The sequence below is a fragment of the Rhopilema esculentum genome, chromosome 6 (genome assembly GCF_057945365.1).
Source record: "Rhopilema esculentum isolate cy_ngs chromosome 6, ASM5794536v1, whole genome shotgun sequence".
Taxonomy (NCBI): domain Eukaryota; kingdom Metazoa; phylum Cnidaria; class Scyphozoa; order Rhizostomeae; family Rhizostomatidae; genus Rhopilema; species Rhopilema esculentum.
In genome coordinates this window covers 139,056-156,574 of record NC_142820.1, presented here as the reverse complement: position 1 = coordinate 156,574, position 17,519 = coordinate 139,056, and the positions used below count along the sequence as shown (strand labels likewise).

General features: G+C 34.8%; 1 protein-coding gene across 3 annotated transcripts in view; it reads left to right on the top strand.

Moving 5' to 3' along the window:
* The first annotated feature begins 195 nt into the window (after positions 1-195).
* Positions 196-17,519, top strand: part of LOC135686862 (inositol polyphosphate-4-phosphatase type I A) — a 25,334-nt gene continuing 8,010 nt past the window's right edge. Inside the window, exons 1-26 of one of the 3 annotated variants that reach the window (XM_065203228.2) lie at positions 196-417; positions 2,195-2,346; positions 3,095-3,156; positions 3,511-3,595; positions 4,063-4,150; positions 5,435-5,498; positions 5,630-5,668; positions 6,619-6,724; positions 8,067-8,185; positions 9,260-9,370; positions 9,598-9,677; positions 9,841-9,892; positions 10,882-10,926; positions 11,447-11,499; positions 11,972-12,019; positions 12,539-12,613; positions 13,266-13,323; positions 13,710-13,812; positions 14,199-14,300; positions 14,495-14,609; positions 15,040-15,092; positions 15,656-15,710; positions 15,821-15,873; positions 16,243-16,353; positions 16,710-16,765; positions 17,314-17,392. In XM_065203228.2, the coding sequence (XP_065059300.1) occupies positions 407-417; positions 2,195-2,346; positions 3,095-3,156; positions 3,511-3,595; positions 4,063-4,150; positions 5,435-5,498; positions 5,630-5,668; positions 6,619-6,724; positions 8,067-8,185; positions 9,260-9,370; positions 9,598-9,677; positions 9,841-9,892; positions 10,882-10,926; positions 11,447-11,499; positions 11,972-12,019; positions 12,539-12,613; positions 13,266-13,323; positions 13,710-13,812; positions 14,199-14,300; positions 14,495-14,609; positions 15,040-15,092; positions 15,656-15,710; positions 15,821-15,873; positions 16,243-16,353; positions 16,710-16,765; positions 17,314-17,392 (1,975 nt within the window). In that variant the 5' untranslated portion in view covers positions 196-406. Of the gene's footprint in view, positions 517-2,194; positions 2,347-3,094; positions 3,157-3,510; positions 3,596-4,062; positions 4,151-5,434; positions 5,499-5,629; positions 5,669-6,618; positions 6,725-8,066; positions 8,186-9,259; positions 9,371-9,597; positions 9,678-9,840; positions 9,893-10,881; positions 10,927-11,446; positions 11,500-11,971; positions 12,020-12,538; positions 12,614-13,265; positions 13,324-13,709; positions 13,813-14,198; positions 14,301-14,494; positions 14,610-15,039; positions 15,093-15,655; positions 15,711-15,820; positions 15,874-16,242; positions 16,354-16,709; positions 16,766-17,313; positions 17,402-17,519 lie in introns of all 3 variants that reach the window. The other 2 variants (XM_065203227.2, XM_089109073.1) reach the window with 2 other exon arrangements.

Below are 17,519 nucleotides of genomic sequence, written 5' to 3'. Positions count from 1 at the left end.
TTGTTTCAGTTCAGATTATCGTAAAGTCAGCTCCTATGATTCTAACTCTCCGACTCTCCACATTCGCATCGCTTGCATAACTCATTCCTCGTTGGTAAGCGTTGTTCAATGTATTTCCTAGGCCAAGGCCAACCGTGGCCAATCATGCCAAACAATAAGAAACTCGATCCAGTCTTCGCCGCCACTAGATCGGTCCTATTTATAATGGAACATTTTTATGTAGAATTTGCTCCATAGACACCAACCAGATTTTGTCGACAAGTTATTGCAGTGATGAAATTTATTTTCTCTTGAGGACAAAACAATAAGTTGCAGGTTCAGCGGATTTCGCAATGAAATGGCTACAACCCCAAACTGATATTGGATATTGTATGGATATTTGTTTGATTTTATAATACCAAAACAAATGTCTTTGAGGTTTGTCCCATTGCTGGTTGTATCAGTAGGAATTCGAAAACAGAAGATCGACATTTGCTACTGTTTAAAAATTTTACTGCAAATATAAATTAGTCATTGGTACGTAATATAATAACTAGCCTTGCTTTGACCGTTATTGTGTCAGTTCATAGACATAGGCAGTGATGGTGCCCCAGAATTTAAACTGGGAGGTTGGGGGCTAAGAACAAAATTTAATGACATAGGAGGACCCCACATGTTGGGTTCGACGCGGAAGAAAACTTTTGAAATCAAGCCTTCTAGAAATTTAACAAGAATAGTAATTTAACAAGTTACTATTCGACGACAACGACGACGAATTCGACGACTCTCAGAAAAACATTGATTAGATCATTTTAAAGAAAAATTTGGGAAGGGAGGAGTCATACTAAAACTCTAGTGTGACCTTTGGTTCAGAGTGCACATCGATGTGAATAACAAGAAGCTGTTGTGTTGATTGAGAGAACTTAACTTCCTGAACAGAAATGTGCATTCCCTTGTCTCTTGAGACATAGGACGATGCAGAAAGTTATCTACTGCATCGATGCAAATAATAGACAACTAAAAGAAATATAACTAAATATTTTAGTAAATAGATTAAATAAAATCAAGCAGTACATTTTTTATAAGAACAATTTAAAAGAACACAAGTCTCAAAGTTGGTCAAAAGTTAAGTACAAATTAAGAACAGGCTAAGTCTGAGCTACTAAAATTGCAATTGTGAACAACATTTTATCTCAAAATGAGGATTTTTAGCCATATGTGGGTGTTTTTTCAGTGAGAATTCAAACTTGTTGGAAAATGAAGGCTGTCTCACTCTCTTTGTTGGCAAATGCGGCCTAAACACCTTTCTAGAGCAAAAAAGCAAGCATTCACACTGCTTACACCCTATTAATTTTGAAAAGTCAGTCTGAACATAAATCTTCTGGTTCTTGTAAAAAGAGAGTGTACATAAACAGTCTGTTCTGTTTATATTTCATACTCTGCTTTCAAAAATAGTAAAAAAGATGGCCAAAAAATTTTAATCTTTGAAAAGTGGGCTTCAGCCCTCCAGCCCCCCACTAGCTCTGTGCCTAATAGGGTAAAAAATGATTGATAATCAATTGTCAGTAGTTTACTTACCAAAAAGCATGGGATCATGACTGATGGCCCCCTGTCTCTTTTAAGTGCAGTTCATGTCTTGGATTTGTAGAAATCTCTAAGAAAATCATATTAAAAGCTACCTAATCAATTTAACATTACCCACAGGTTTTCTTGTATACAAATTGTATACAGTATAGTAACAGTAACTAAGATCACCAAGGCAATCCAGTCCATATTCCTTGGGAGGGTTGGGAATTTTCCATGATATAGCCAGGGCTGTCAAGAGGAGGGGCAAGTGGGGCAAATTTTCCCAGGGGTTCGAGGTCTAAGGGGCCTCATAAAGTAATGAACTCCATTTTAAGAATTGAAATAATCAAACGTAGCAAGAGAATGTTTGAAAATAGTAAAAACTTTCTAAAAGATTGCAAGAAATGACTGCGAGAAATATTCTGAAATATTTTTAAGCTAATCTGAAGGGCATGATCACAAAAAAATATTGCCCACTTTGCTCACATGGGGCCCGTGTTTTGGTTTTTCCCCAGGCCTCCAAAACCTCTCAGCAGCCCTGGAATAACCTTTGAATCATTAAGATAAATACCTCATTATGATTATCACAATCCAAAATACCTATCCCTTTTTGTTATATATATTTTAACAAAACATTTACATTTTCCAGAGAGAAATTTGGAGACCTGAAATCAAAGATGCCACTAAGATTTAACCAGAAAGAAGTGACATCTGTAGCTACAAGATGCAAAGGAGAATTTGACAAGCAAGGTGTTTTAGCCTTAAGAGAAGATGATGGGAAGCGCTTTCACAAATCAGAAAGTAATTGATTACCTTGATTTCTAAAAAGTATAAATCTATAAATAGCTGGCCTTTGTGTTCTGGGGAATGATTTATTAAGTTTCTGGCTGGGGGCCTAAATTATCTTTTCATTCACTACGCAATGCAGCTGCTAATATTGCAGCCTCTCCAACAAGAATACAAATCTGTCACTGATATCTGTACTGCTTGAGAAGTAAAACAAGGGAGTAATACTAATGCCCAAAGACATCAATATTAAGTGTGTTTTGACGTCCTTGAATGTATGGTTTCAGAGACATTTTCCCAAGAAACCCTGTTCTTGCTTGTCCTTCATTGCTCTTCTTTTCCCCTCATTGTTCTTCTGTGTCCCTATGAGGCTGATACTGCTGCTTGTGCTGACACTGCTTCTTGTATTATTCGATGAATCAGTTATCCCATTTTTTGAAAGTACTTAATCATTTCTTTTCTTTCTGTTATTTCAGCCAGAACCATGCATTTTTTGTAAATTTCTTTCTAGTATGGTTTACTTTGAGAGTAACCTTTTCCCTTGAATTCATCATCAATTTTTAAGTTTGAATCATCATTATATTCACTTGTTTATGGGAATGAGGCAATAATGCTTTTGAAAACTAGCAACTAGCAAAACATTAGCTTTTCAATAGAACTGAAGCAGATTTATTGATTATATTTCTTTTCTAGTTCAGTAATATAAGGGAAGTTTATTTTCATATCAAAAGATCATCAAATTGATGATGTTATTAATTTTTAGGGTTTGTTGAGAGGCTGTTTAGATTGAAAGGCAATCTTTTATTTTACTCATCAAAGGATTCGGTAAGGAAATTTTTGTTTTTTATAAAGAAACAGTTAATTGTGATATGTTCTTTCTCTTGGTTTAATGACATTATTTTAAATACACTAAACATCCTAAAAACAGACTAAAAGGAGGCTGAGCACTACTGAAAGGAGGTTGAGCACCACTGGTAGCACATTATATTCAAAATATTGATAAAATTATTTAATTATTATGCCATTTTTATAATTAAATAATTATATGAAATTATTATGCCATTTTTTATGCTTATAAGCCTGTTTTTTCTGATGTTGCATTTATCAGAATGTTGTGAATTTTTACCAAATCAATTAAATTTTGAAAATTGCAAGCATGTAATACTTTTGATATGTCAGTTTTTAGAAGTTTCCGGTGTCATCGTTTTGGATCAGTGTAAATTGTGTTTGACAACAGCCAGCAAAAAGTTTACATTTGTAATAGGTAATACTTTGTGCCATTATTGACTTAAATTTTATTTAATTATCATACAAACACAGGAATGTCAGAGTTTGCCAACTTGCCTACTCCAAAATATGCTTTTGCCTCCCTGTAACATCATTTCAACTGTGAAACTGGTTTTAGTAAATATTTAAAGATAGTAAATTGAAGGCAGTTGTTGCTATTCTAAAAACAATGGGTTTACTGATTTAAACCCTTTAGCTTAAAGGCCACAAGTGACTGTTTGTTCCTTTGTAACACTGGTCGTCCCTTAGTAGTTTTTGTGACTTTTGGTCAACTGACATTTTAAAAGAACTGATAAATTCATGCATAAGTCTCATTCATGTATAGCTAGCACCTTGGGTTGAGTAACCAAATATAAACTCTAACTATCTGTAACTGAAATTCGTTTGAATCTTCAGTATCTTAAAGGTAACACTTAATAATACAATAATATAAACAACTTGTAGATTCCGATCTTAGTGAGGATAGATATGAACTTGCAGCAGACTCTGAAAAGGATCTAGATGACTGGGTCAAGAAAATTGATAATGCAAGGTATGTAACAGCCTGCAAATTGTTTTTTACTTCAAAAAATTAGAAAGGACAGAATAGAGGATAAATTGCTGATTTAAAACGAGGAACAAATGGAATAACCCAGTAACAAGAGGAACAACCCAGTAGCAAGCAGAGATGTGAATTAATTGTTTAGCAAATAACATGTGGGGCGATTGTAATCCAGCTCTCTAAAGTTCGTATTAGCAAGCACATACACTATCAAGAAGCAGTCAATCATGTCTTCCTTCTCTTTTGCCATCAAGTTTATTAATAGATTTTCCTATGATAAGGCCCTTAGGTTTCAGGGGTTTTGGGGTCCCTGGGGTAATACTGAAAGACAAGGCCCCCAAAACATTTGTGGCCATGCCCTACAGATTAGCTCAAAATGCATTTCAAACGTTTCTTCAAATTTTTTTGCAATTGTTGTGTATTGAAATTGGGTCAAATTAAATTTTTAAGCGACTGCAATTAAAAAAATATATATAGCCAAGAATTAAATCAGTTATGAGTTATTTTGTCATTCTGAATTTTTTGCTCTCTTGTGTTGAATATGGTCTCCAACACAGGTTGGAGAGTGGGACTGGTGCACGGGAAAATTCGACAACTGTGGCAAAAAAATTTGAAAAAAGTTTATTGTCCTGCAAAAATGTGGATGCCCTGTAATGAAGGACTGCCTTAGGCACCTTTCAAGAGTTTGGGTACATTTGTTGTCTTCTTGGGTCATTAGATAAACAAACATGGTACTGTTATCATGATATTTTGTTGAGGGAGGTTATTTAAAGACACACGAGTCACATTCAGAGTGATTTGCAAGTAGATTGTCTTATTCTATGTTGTTGCTATAGATGAATAATGCATTTACAGAATAACGTAATAACTTTAATCTTTTATACATTGGAGGGATTGTAAAAAACTTTTGATAGATACTCTTCATACTCTAAATATTACCCCCTTGTAAAAATTACTGACCCCCTCCCCCACAGATCTTATCTCAGACAAAACAATTTGGGCTTTTGGTGTACCAACCCTTGTCTTGCCTTGTTGGTCTTGCCATTAATTGCCAGTAGTTGTCTTGCCATTTACTGAACAATTAATTCACATTTACACTTGTTACTGGATTGTTCTGCTTGTTCCTGGGCTGTTACTGGGTTGTTCCACTTGTTACTGGGTTGTTCCACTTGTTCCTCATTTAAGAATAGTTGCAGAATAAACTGCTTTGCCAAAATTTTTGTATTGACTCCCTTTTATACAATCACTTTAAATAGAATTTTCTGTTTTTTTTAGATATGAAGTTACCTCTCGACGACTATTGCAACTCAGAATTGATATTGTGAAACTAAGCGGAGAGGTTCATTTTGTCTTTTATTTGTAAAGTAGCAAACTTTAGCCATACAGTTTAATCCTAATATATTACCATATGTGCTTTAGATATCTTTTGAATGTTTTTATTTGTTTTTACCCATTTTCTCTCATTTATAGGACCCGTTGCCAGACTACCCATCATTAGATTTTCAGAATGTAAGTATCAATGTTCTTCTACAACTCCTACTGTGTTTGTTGTAATTTCTTGGCTCTTTAAAATGAAATTGAACCACATCGTTCTGTTATTAGCAAGTACAAGGAATTCCAGCCACTTTCCCACTGCTTGGTATTTTTTAAGAAATTTTTCTTGTCATAAAGAAATCTTGTCCCAGACAAACACCCCAATATGGTAAAGGGTCAGCCCTTTCCTTGATGTCTTTAACCATCCTCCAAGTGTTGTCTATGGAGGAGGATACCTTTACTGTGGATTACACAAGAAACAGGCATTGAAATCACACAAATTGGCAACACTGCAGTTCACTTTTCTTTCATAATTGTATTGAAATAACATACTAGGGAATAGTTCTATGACTTGAAAAGCACTCACAGCACAGTGAATCCAACTAAAGATACGAATCATTTTGTTGACAAACTTAGAATACCGAAATAGATACATACAGCATATCATTTTTTATTCATTCCTGTTATTCATTCAAACTGATGATAAATTATTTCAAGGAAGGGCATTCTTTTTTACTTCAGATCATATTTATGATTTTTGGGGCAGGCTGGGCAAGAAAGGGGTTGGGCAGATAATGATTCAGTGTTAGTCTGCCATCTAGTGCTGTGTGTTGATAACAAACTTGCTAAAAAGAGCTTTACAGCTACTTGAAGCTATGTTAAGTTAATTGTTTACAAATTTCATCTTTGACATACTGCTTTTAAGTAAAAGTGCTGATAGGGTTTTGATAAGGCATGGATTTCATGATGATGAGATTATATTTCAAGATTATATATCTTCAATATTTCAAGAAACTTAGAAACTTTAAGACAGTTAATTATCCGTATGTTCCATTCTGAAAGCTCAAGGGCCACTTAAAATTTGCCGATGAACCTGATTTGGTTTCATTTTACTTTTCTTATAATTTTCTTAATTACCCTCTAAGCCTGGATATGAAGCCCCCAGTTTGCCACACATCCTTAGCTTATACCAGCCACCATCTTTGCAAGACAAATCGAAGACATCTTTGCCAAAAACCGAGGTTTGCATTGGCAAGTATTCTGTTAAACCTTTCCACTTCAAACTCGTTGCAGATGTTTAATCTATTAGATTTTTGTGACAAAAATGAAAACAGAATTCTGCATTGCAACTTTCAGTTTTAATGGTAGTTGAGAGTTGAAACAAAGCTGAAGTTGCACTTGATTTTTCCTTTTTTATTTTTGATGGCTCAGCGTTAGTTATGATTGGTCTCTTTGAATCTCTACACTGCTCTTCTATATCTCTTGATGCTAAGTTTATAATTCCGTCAGTGAAAATTTTAAAACCATAAGAACGCTTTTTTAACCGGGTTGTAGAAGGAATTCCTATTCATGTTATTAGTTCGCTCTGTATTTTTTCATAGATCAAACTTTTACCGCATTTCTTTGATTAAAAGCTCTTTTGCTTTTATTAATTCCATAACTTTTTGGAGTCGCTTTTTCGGAGGGGTGCTTTTTATGACTCTTAAGAATGAAGAAAACAAGATATTTTTTTAAAACTACAAATAATATCATTCGTCCAAGCCAAAAAATTTCCAGATAATTTCGAAAAATCCAAAATTTTCAGGAGCAATCTTTCTTTTTGTCATTTTTTTGTCATGCCAATCATTTTCGACATCCTCTTTATTGTCGAAGTCACTTCTAGCATTGCTTCTTCCATGTCAGAGTCGGTCACAATTTAAAACTGATCTTCAAGTTCAACATTAAGAACTGAAAAAGGACCTTTAATCATTTTGGCCACGAAGCGCCTGGCTGTTAAGCCTTAAAACTGTGTAACTTGTGTTCTTTGGAACCATCAACAGGAAGGCACTGCCCCAGCGTTGAAAATGAGACAATATCATTTTCCTGTCTAGCCACTTCCTCGCTTTAATGATTTATCGCAGAACTATCTGACGAGGAAGAGGCTTCAAGTTTCTCTAAGGCCTTTAGACAATGCCAGTTGAGCCCCTCTGAAGTGTCAATTGTGCAGTTTCAATCATTCAAGCAAGTAAAATTTGCAAGTAAATTCAGCATTTGAGGGTTTTATTTATGCAAGGGAGCCCTTGTCTTGAGTTATGAACCTTTAGTAAGCTTCTTCGAACGTAAGCGTTTAGTCAAGAGAATACCGCATGGCCTAAAATGAATTTATTTCTGCTTATTTCTTTCTTCTATTTCGTCTGTGTGAAAAGTGTGCAAAAGCAAATATTTATTTGAAATTTTAATGTAAAATAGCAAGTATGTATGTAATGTATACGCGTTTTAAGGTGCGGCAGTTACCGCGAAATTAATCACGAGTTAAAATGCTTGCAAACAGTGACAGGAGTCTCGAAATATAACGTACTCTTTTGACATTGATTTATCATCATTTCTCTTGCAGCTTGTACAAACCTATCACTATTACAAGACTCCCTCAAGCCTGTTCTTGTCGTAAAGGTCCTGACAAAGATTTCACCTGGACATACGTGGTCTAACTACTCCGAAACAGAGTTTTGTGAGGTAATGTGGGTAATTACAGTCAAATCCCGCTATTACGAACCCCGCTTAATACGTGCTTTTCTTTATTTCGAATTGAAAATCCGTAATCCTGTTCCTTGCTAAAATATTTCGTTTTGGTCAAATTTTTCTGTCAATTCTGAAATTTTATCTAGGAACCTAATTCCAAAGTTCCGATACACTTTGCAGCTCTGATTGGTTCTAGGATACAAATTCACTGCAAATGATCCATTTAAAGCGTAACGAACTTTTTTATTCCTAATAAATGCTCTCGTTAAAGCGAACTTTTGAGATCAATGCCGAATCTCGCGATCCTTTTAAATGCTAGCCAATAAAATCGTTGAGCCAGGAACAATCAGAGAAAGAGCAGAGGACTACAAAGAGAATTATGCTCACTTTAAGTCAAGCTAAGGTGGCTAAAAGCAAATCCGAGAAATGAAATACCGAACAAGACAATCACGAAGAGAGAAAATCTATTGATGAAGCATTCGTTGTACAACCACCCACGTAAAGTGAAAGTTCTGAGTGTACTTCAAATGCCAAGTCTCTTTTGTGCTGTAGTTTTGGTCGAAATGCGATGCACAGTAAATTCTCTTTCACGATTGTGTTGCAAAGTCATAAGCCACGAAGAAAAATATATTACTAATTTTTTCAGAAATGCTAGGCTACCAACCGATTATTGATATGAATTTTGTTTAACATTTGCAGCGAATATTTCTGATTGTCAACTATTGTCATTTTATTGGAAGTAAGCCCTAAATGAAGCAATGACCTTATAAGGCCTGAGTAACTGAGGGAGTGTCCAACAGATGTACTGGTCTTTGCTGGTCTAGAACTCTGCGAAAATAATTTCTTTCGCTAGTTATTACCGCTATTGCAAAAAATTGTTTCTCATTACAAAGTTTGCCCTGGCGGGAATCAAGTAAAATGATTAAGTAATTAATAAAAAAAGAAAGTATCATAATTGCTTTGCTTGTCAGAAGACATTCAGATAATCAATTTTGAACTGTTTTTGGACTGATATCAGTGATACAAAGTACTGATAGATTGGACTGATAAATTTTGTGTTTGTTCTAGGAATTTCGTGAGCCATTCTTTTTGAAGACCATGGTATTTGACCAAACGTTTCCATCCTCCACCAGGCTTAAATTTGTGCTTTACGATGTTCGAAATCGATTGAAAGGTGTGGTAAGTCTGCATTCCGTGCAATTAAGATTAGATTTCTTGGTGATGATTTCAGATCCTTGCCATCAGTTTCTGTTGATTGGTCTCACAATTTTGTGAATCTATTCGTTTTTATCTCATTCATAAAATTCGCAGTATATGTTTTTATTTTTACAGCGATTTTAAGATGATTCTCAGTAATAATGTCCTCATATTTAATGCCATTCCACTAATACGGCATTCTCCCATAGGTCGTTGGACTTGGACAAGCCATCTGCTCTTTGCAAGACATCCATCAAGCTCCTGGATGGCGTCTGACGCTGTCTTTAATGTAAGATAGTAAGGGAATTTCACCCATGCCAATTTGTTCTCAGAATTGTTCTCTGAATGTTGTTGCTTCCTCTTATCTTGAGCTTTGTCGCTTTCTAACCATTTGCTTGTTGCCTATTCGCGTCCATTAAAAGTCCCTTATTTAGTCTTTTTCTTTTCTTCAGAAAGCTAGAATCAAAAGAAGATATCGGTTGCATCGTCTTACAAGGCTGGAAGGTATTTCTTATGTCAAGACTTTAAATTTTCAAAGAAAGGTTATTAGGTTGAAGGCTTGATTTTAACCGACTTAGATTTAAAAGACATTCTTTAAGCCTTTGTTAGTTGTCATCTCTCCATTGTCAAAGAGCGATACACGTTTTATCTAAACAAGGATGGATCTGCAAAAATACCGTAGTTATCTGAAAGAGTGCTCATTGAGTTTTAGGGCTCATTCTTTGAGCTCATTCGAGAGGGGCGCTCATTAAAAATACAGAATTGAAACTAATTAATATATCATTTTCAAACTAAAAGCAAAATATAAGATACAGGAGATAAAATATAGGTCTGTTCACATTGCAGCTTTATTTCAATGTCCATATCATCGTCTTCATCTTCGTTTACTACCATAAATGAAAGAACCTCTTCTTCATCTTGTGGTCTGAACGATTACCATGTAGCGTAGCTATTCATTCTTTCTCCTTTCTGAGATTGGGTCGCTTGCAATTCAGGTTGTCTTACATGTTAACTTTCTCTCAAGGGTTATCTCTCGTTTTGTTTTGATTTGGTTTAGTTGGCAATATAATAATGTAAAGCATAACTGAAAAAACTTTTGTCTTTTCGCTTTGTCCATTCTTAAAAACTAATTAGTGACCCTTTTTCTGGTTTGAGGGGGGCGCTCATTTAAGCCGGCGCGCTCATTAAACTTTTCGCCATCAGACAGAGCGCTAATTCAAGGGGGCGCTAATTCAAGGGGGCGCTAATTCAAGGGGAGTGGTCGTTTAAGCTCTTTCAGATGATTACGGTATGCAAACTATTCGCATTCCTTTTCTCACAAGAGCGAAATTGAATTACTCTTAGCTTTTTTGAAAGTTTTATGGTTACTTGTCTACTACACATATTATTTAGCAATGTCCATTTTCATTCTGGCATAACTCACGATTTACTATCAGCCGAGAGGGCTTTTTGTGCTTTTCTAAATTTTTGCTTCTCACTACTGATTTTTGTAGAGAAATCTTGGAAAATCGTTCGATAGAAGGCAAAACTCAATCGATGTAAGTTTAATTAATAATATGTCAATCTTTTTATTACTGTGACCAATGCATGTCCTTCAGAAAGGTTGAGAGAAATGGTCTTGCCAGAAGCCTAAAGGCTTAGAAGACCAAAGGTTTTTCAACCGATTGTGATTTAAATAACTCGAATGGCACGAGTCTCCGTATAAACCCAAAAAACAACAGATGATACAAATATACATTTCCATTCATATATACATGTAAGATTATATCGCTAAGACATATTTAACCCTGACTTTCAAAAGGAAATACTTGTATGGAATTCAAAGGGCATTCATATCATAGAATTGTACAAAAACCTCAAAGAATTTCATTACTCTAAATCATTTCGTTGTGTAGTATGTTTTTTGTTATTTTATTCTCAAAGACTGATACAAGCATATGATGAATTTGTAAATCAGGCGGAGATTGAAATTATTCTCGGGAACATTCTATAATCTGCACTTCACTCTTGTTGTCTTGTAGAGTGCTAGTTTATCATTTGCATTTGTTTGATTTTTAGTTCATTAAAGGATATGGTCAACGAGATTCGTCTGCTTTAATTGAGTACCCGAGGTATTATTATGCTCCTTTTATCTTAGCACAATGCAGAGCTTACTCAAAGTTGCATTTTTAGATCACTGAAAGCAACTTAACCCGTAGAAGTGCCTTATACCCTTTTCTTTGTCAGTAAATTTAAAGCATTCATAAGGTGAAAGAGATACAGGAAAATATATATCCTGGGAACAACGTGTAATTTTTCAATCAAAACACACCACTCAGCTAATCACCCATTGCTAATAAACCTTATCAATATAGCGAAAAATTTTCAATAAAAATATAGTTGGATTTTTCAGTTTTTTTAACTGGTCTTGACTTAGATGCCGAAATTCACCGAAAATTTTTATTTAAATGTTCCAAGGCTGACAGTTTGCTGCTTTATGATCCTTAAACTTTTGATAAATTTCCTGTTATGTAGACGCTCATTCTGAAGTGACTTTTCGTTTTTTTACTTTGTATCATTAACATTGCAGCATTTCTTTTGCAGAACATACATTGGTAATGTTTGCGAGCAAAGTTTCCATTATCCTACCAAGTGTGTAGCTAAATGCCAGTTTATTTCACCATAATTTTACATATCGTCAATTAGAGACTTTAGAGAACAAGTTTAATTCATCTGTAGAGCAAGGATTTCTTTTCATGCTTTGAAGAGCAAACTAATTTCTATTAGCATCGCGGTGGTTTTGAACATTGTTTAAGCGTCGTTTTTATAAGGCGTGTTTCCGTTTTAGTCGCAACAAATTCGTGTTTAATCATCCTTTAGGTGGAGGGAAACTCCAGGGTTGCACCGAGCAGCGTTATCATATAGCTTAGAATTATTTCCTTTCTATCTCTCCCCAAAATTAACATGCCAAAACAATAATATAGAGTGAAATACCTAATTTTCTATCCGGGTGCAATTTAAGATATAATGTTAAATGTATGCTAACCATAGTGTACTCTTAAGTCATTCACAAATGTTTTTCAAGTTGTCTGCAAAATAACATTCATCACAATGGTTTCTTGAGGGTGCTGTTGTTGACAATAAGCAAACCACACACTTTGTTTTTATAAGAGATGATGATGACGTAAAATTCCAAGAGCTGATGGGAGAATCAACTATCCCGTTCAACATTACTTGTCAATTGTTGTAAGTATTGTTTTTCTTTCTGAAAATATGGTAGCCTGTAAATCACTGTACCACTCCTTTTTATTATCATCCCATTTAACATTTTGCCTGAACAATTCCACTGCAAGCCAACTTTGTTCAGTTTTTGAAGAATTTTGCTATGTTGAACAATGAAGACTGGTAACATGAAGCTTTGGAAACTACGAAGCTATCCAATATGTAATTTGTTCCAAGGCTTTTTATCGCATTTCTGTTGAGATACTGATGACATTTTAAAGGGCTTATGTCGCAATAACAGTTGGCTAATAAAACAAAACGTTTAGCGTGGAACTCCATTGTTTCGTGACATTTCATTTCTTCTTCTTGAATTTTTACTGCCGTTAAAATTCATCCTCGTATCCATTCTTTCTACTACATAGAAGAGATAATTGTATTGCATTAGCCAATCATGTTCACGACACATGTCTTATATTGAAACTCTATATGATTTCCATAAAAATTGGGATAAGGGAATAATCATGGTTATTAATAAATGCTTCTCAGTGCAGAGCGAAATAAAGCCTGGACACCCCCCCCCCCCTCTGCAGTCTCATTCACATACAGTTTATGTTCCTCAACATAATGGCGTAAATCACCATGATCTTTTGTTACATCAGTTCCTGTCGCTTTACAGGAAAATCTACATAAATGAAGAAAAGGAGGCAGTCCTTGAACTGCACAAACTTGGAAAGGTTTGTTTAGAATTTGAATTTTTAATTATCCATTTCATTTTTATTTTTTAATGAACCTCAGCATTTTTTTAAAGTTTGTCTCGAAAATGCAGATTATATCTTGAGTGGTTAAATGCAATAATTGGATTGCTATGATTTTAGACATAGCAAACCTGCCGCTGATCAAAGATAGTCTATAGTCTTGTATGAAACCTGTGTAATTTCGGCAAACATTAAATTTTTTAATGATGACTTCCATTTCGGTCTTTTGAGTGCTGTGTTTAACAGCAAACACCTGAATATCTAAGCAAACATCCAAATGCCTGGTCGAGCAAAGTCGAGTTTTAAAGTAATATAGATATCTTATTAATGAGATGTAAAATTTTATTAATGGAAATCTTTTTTAGCTCGACCGAAATTGGGAGCAAGTAAAGAACCAACAACAGAACGATCATTTTGATTTGGTATCAAAATTTAGCGAAAGTTTAGCTGATCTAGCCTCTTACAAAGGTAATTTTTTCAGCATCCTTTCCTTTTGTTTGATTACGATAATCGCCTTCTATTTCTTGTTGAGAACTTTGAACCTCTGTAACAATAATTACTTAAACTATATATGTCTTATTTTGTAGCTTTAAATAAAGTCATTTATCATTATTCATCTTTCTGCCAAGAAATATTTCCGTCTAAACATGCAAATCAAGCCATGAAACACTATCAAGTTATCTTATCGCTCATATAACTTTACACTCATTCGTTATCCTAACTGATGAATTACTTGTTATTTTCCGCATTAGCTGTTTTTGCGCTTTTTTATGACAATCGAATTTCGAAATATATATTTGACATTTTAGCTTCGTCCATGCAACTATTTGATTGTGCAACTATTTTCTTTGCAGAAAGAAATTTTAAGAAAAGCTCAGAGAAAGGCGATAAAGAATTAGAGTTTGTTACAACAAACTTGCATGTCCAAAGAATAAGAGTTATTGACAGAAGTGAAGGTCAGTGCAATTTTAGCATTCGATTTTCTATTTATTCCTGACAGCCTGTTGGTTACATGTAAACATTGCTGCAAATTGTTAAAGCGGTTTTGATTTGTTTTATTTTTGACGAGACGTTCAGGGAGGTTTCATTTCGTTTCGTTCTATCTTCCCAAGAATACATGCAAAGTTGACAGCGTGTTGATATTTCTTAGAATTCTGCTACGATGTAATTACATTTGGCTCACCATCGGCTCACTCGCTTAAGTTCCGGCATGGGGGACTCAAGAGACTTCTAGATGACGATGCATCACCGAACGAATCGCTCAGGTAAGATAGGTCATTTTGCATAAGTGAGAGACCAAAGATTATCTTTTATAAATGATTACCTTAACATTTCACTCTCTAGTAATATCTTAGTGATATAAATAGGGTATTTATACATTTGTTTGGAGCTATTTAAAATGCAAAACCACCTTCTGCGCTTCTGTGTGGTTTTAGAATCTGCTTCCCTCTCTTTTAAAGTTCGCACTGGGTGTCATCCTCTAAGCATTCTCTTTGTAATGAAAAGGACCACTTACTGTAACCACCATGTCCTGTAGGCAACAGGAATGCTAATTCAAATTTCCACATCCACCTTAATAAGGCGAATCTGGTTGTGTGACCTCTTTGCGAGTTCCCCACCTACTGCACTTTCCCATTTCAGCATAAATAAAAAGTTGTTTATATACTGCAGTCAACACCTTTTTTTAACTTCAAGTGCCTCAGAAAACGAAATCGTGCTGGCAGCGACGAAAGCCCTTCGAATTAAAAGTAAGATGCCATCCGTTGTATAGTATATTCCATTATAAGAAATAGATTTTAGAATTTTTCAATTACATGTATTAAGGTACCTAGATGAAAAAAATTTTAAGATGGTATAAAAACTGCAAGGCTTCGTACCTAATATGTAGATGGTTTTTATTTAGATACTATTATAGTATTTAGGCTCGAATTGCTACCAAAGGCGACACTGCTACCAAAGATTTTATATCTTTTCACTTGGGAATATTCGTCTTGTATGTGAGAAAATGCACATGATGGAAAGTGTTTCAATCACAGTGAAAAAAATCAGAATGAAAAAAATCAGAATGAAAATAATCAGAATCAAAAAATCACAATGCTGTGGTTTTATTAAAGGGCCATGGTGAGCTATGAATCTGCTTGTAGTATTCTGCAATTTCTTACTGACTTTTTAATAGCTAACTTGTTTGGGAGTGTGAATAAGGGTTCGGAAGCTATTTCGCATATTCGTAGCCTAATTGGAGAACTAGTCCCCATGTAAACTTTTATTAAAGCCGTCCAGGCTAGCTTTTGAATGATATATTGCTTTTCAGATGTTCTCAAAGGTATTCAACAGGAGACTATGCAATCACTTGATGAAATAGAGAGGTATGTCTAGTCGTGCTTTAATTTTGCCAACTTATTCCTAAGACTAAAATTTTCAAAGAATAACTTACACCAAATTCCACATCTTTATGTTGGTGTTAATTTATTCCTAGCCTAGACAACGAAGGTCTCAAGGAAATGGCGAATTTTCTTAGCAATAAGGTAGGTGTTTTTATTGGTACTGAAAATTGAATTGCGAAATTTTACTCATTGTGTACTTATTCCATGCCGATTATCAGTTTCTGTGAGTTTTCTGGTATTTCTGGATATTGCCTAGACAAATCTCTTTATTTTCTTGGAATAAATTTTTTATAGAATACTATGTCGAAGCCAATAGACTACCCCCTTCAGATCTTTTAATGTTTTCCGATATACATTTGTAACGGTGATTGCTTTATCTAACTTAGGTGTCAGGTTTTCGCCCTAGGAAAGTTTTCGCCCTAAGGAATAGAGTCCTGATAGAATTTATTTTGATACTTTTTATTTTGAATTCTTCAGCAAATCATAACATATGATTTTATATTTCTTTAGGTAGCTGATGTGCTAAATTTGGCATCTTCCTCTTTCGTCCAAGAGGCAGAAAAACAACTCGCAATGGCAAGGCCAAAGTCGAAAGATTCCAGTTCAGAATCGCAAAATGACTGTGGTGAGTTTTGTGACATTGCCACGTCTCATTCGTTGGTCCTGTCCTACGAGTATCCCATGAATTGTTCCAGGCTAGCTGGTAGTATAATTCGCTAGAGGGAAAACAGAACATAACACCTTGCTACATTTAAAAAAAAACTTTGAAGAGACTATTATTTTATATCTATGGCTTTAACGTATTGTGAATTTTTGCATAATTTTATTGGCATTTCAAAATATGGGCCCTGTTGTAAACAACTGAGCATTTGCGCAATTAATACCGACCAAACACAATATATGCTTGGCTAGAGACACTCCAATGACACAGCATATCTTTTGATTCTTTACATTTCTTTTATGAGAGAACTTTTGTTTCAGGTTGGGAATGGAACGATGGGCAATATCAGATGGTAAAATTGGATCAAGTTGAGCACGTATGTTTTAGTTGATAATTGTCACCTTTCTCTAAAGCTACTTGGTATTCTCTGTCAATTCTCATTCATTTGATTGCTATGTAGACCATCGTCTTTGATTTTTTAAGAAAATGCCTGCAACAAACCTGTATAAAAGTAAAAACGCCGCTTTGGTATGCCATGAGTAGGAGAAGGCGTAGGTTTGATTGCACGCAGATTCCATGATAACATTTTCTTATGAAACGATACTCTGCTACGGAGCTTTGTTAATTAGTTTGAGAAATGCTGCAAAAAGGTACGAGCTCTAAGTCAGGGCTCCAGTTATCGGGAAAAATCATGTTGGTGAGGATTTATGAAATGATTTAAACTGTTCATTACAATCTGGTATTTGTTTTTTCAAAATATTTGTAATCCATGACTGCTAATAGATTTACGATTCTTTACTGAGCGCCTTCTTGTACAAAAGTCATTTGCCTGATGTCATTAGCTTTAAAAGGATATAAGCTTGAAAGTATTTGAGCTTGGGGGATAGAATGAAACTGTTAAAGCTCTCTCTTGCTTTTTTGCAGGAAAACAATGATTGTGGATTACGAGATGAACTTGCAAAATTTATGTCACTAATAAATTTACTGACAAACTCTGCTCCTAGTGAGAATGGTATTTCATTACTTTATCTTAATACTCAATTGTTTATCTGTTGGCTGTTTTGCATCGAGACAGTCGTATCTGTCTTTGCTTGAACAGAAAGATTAATCAGGATCTTGTAGTGATAGTC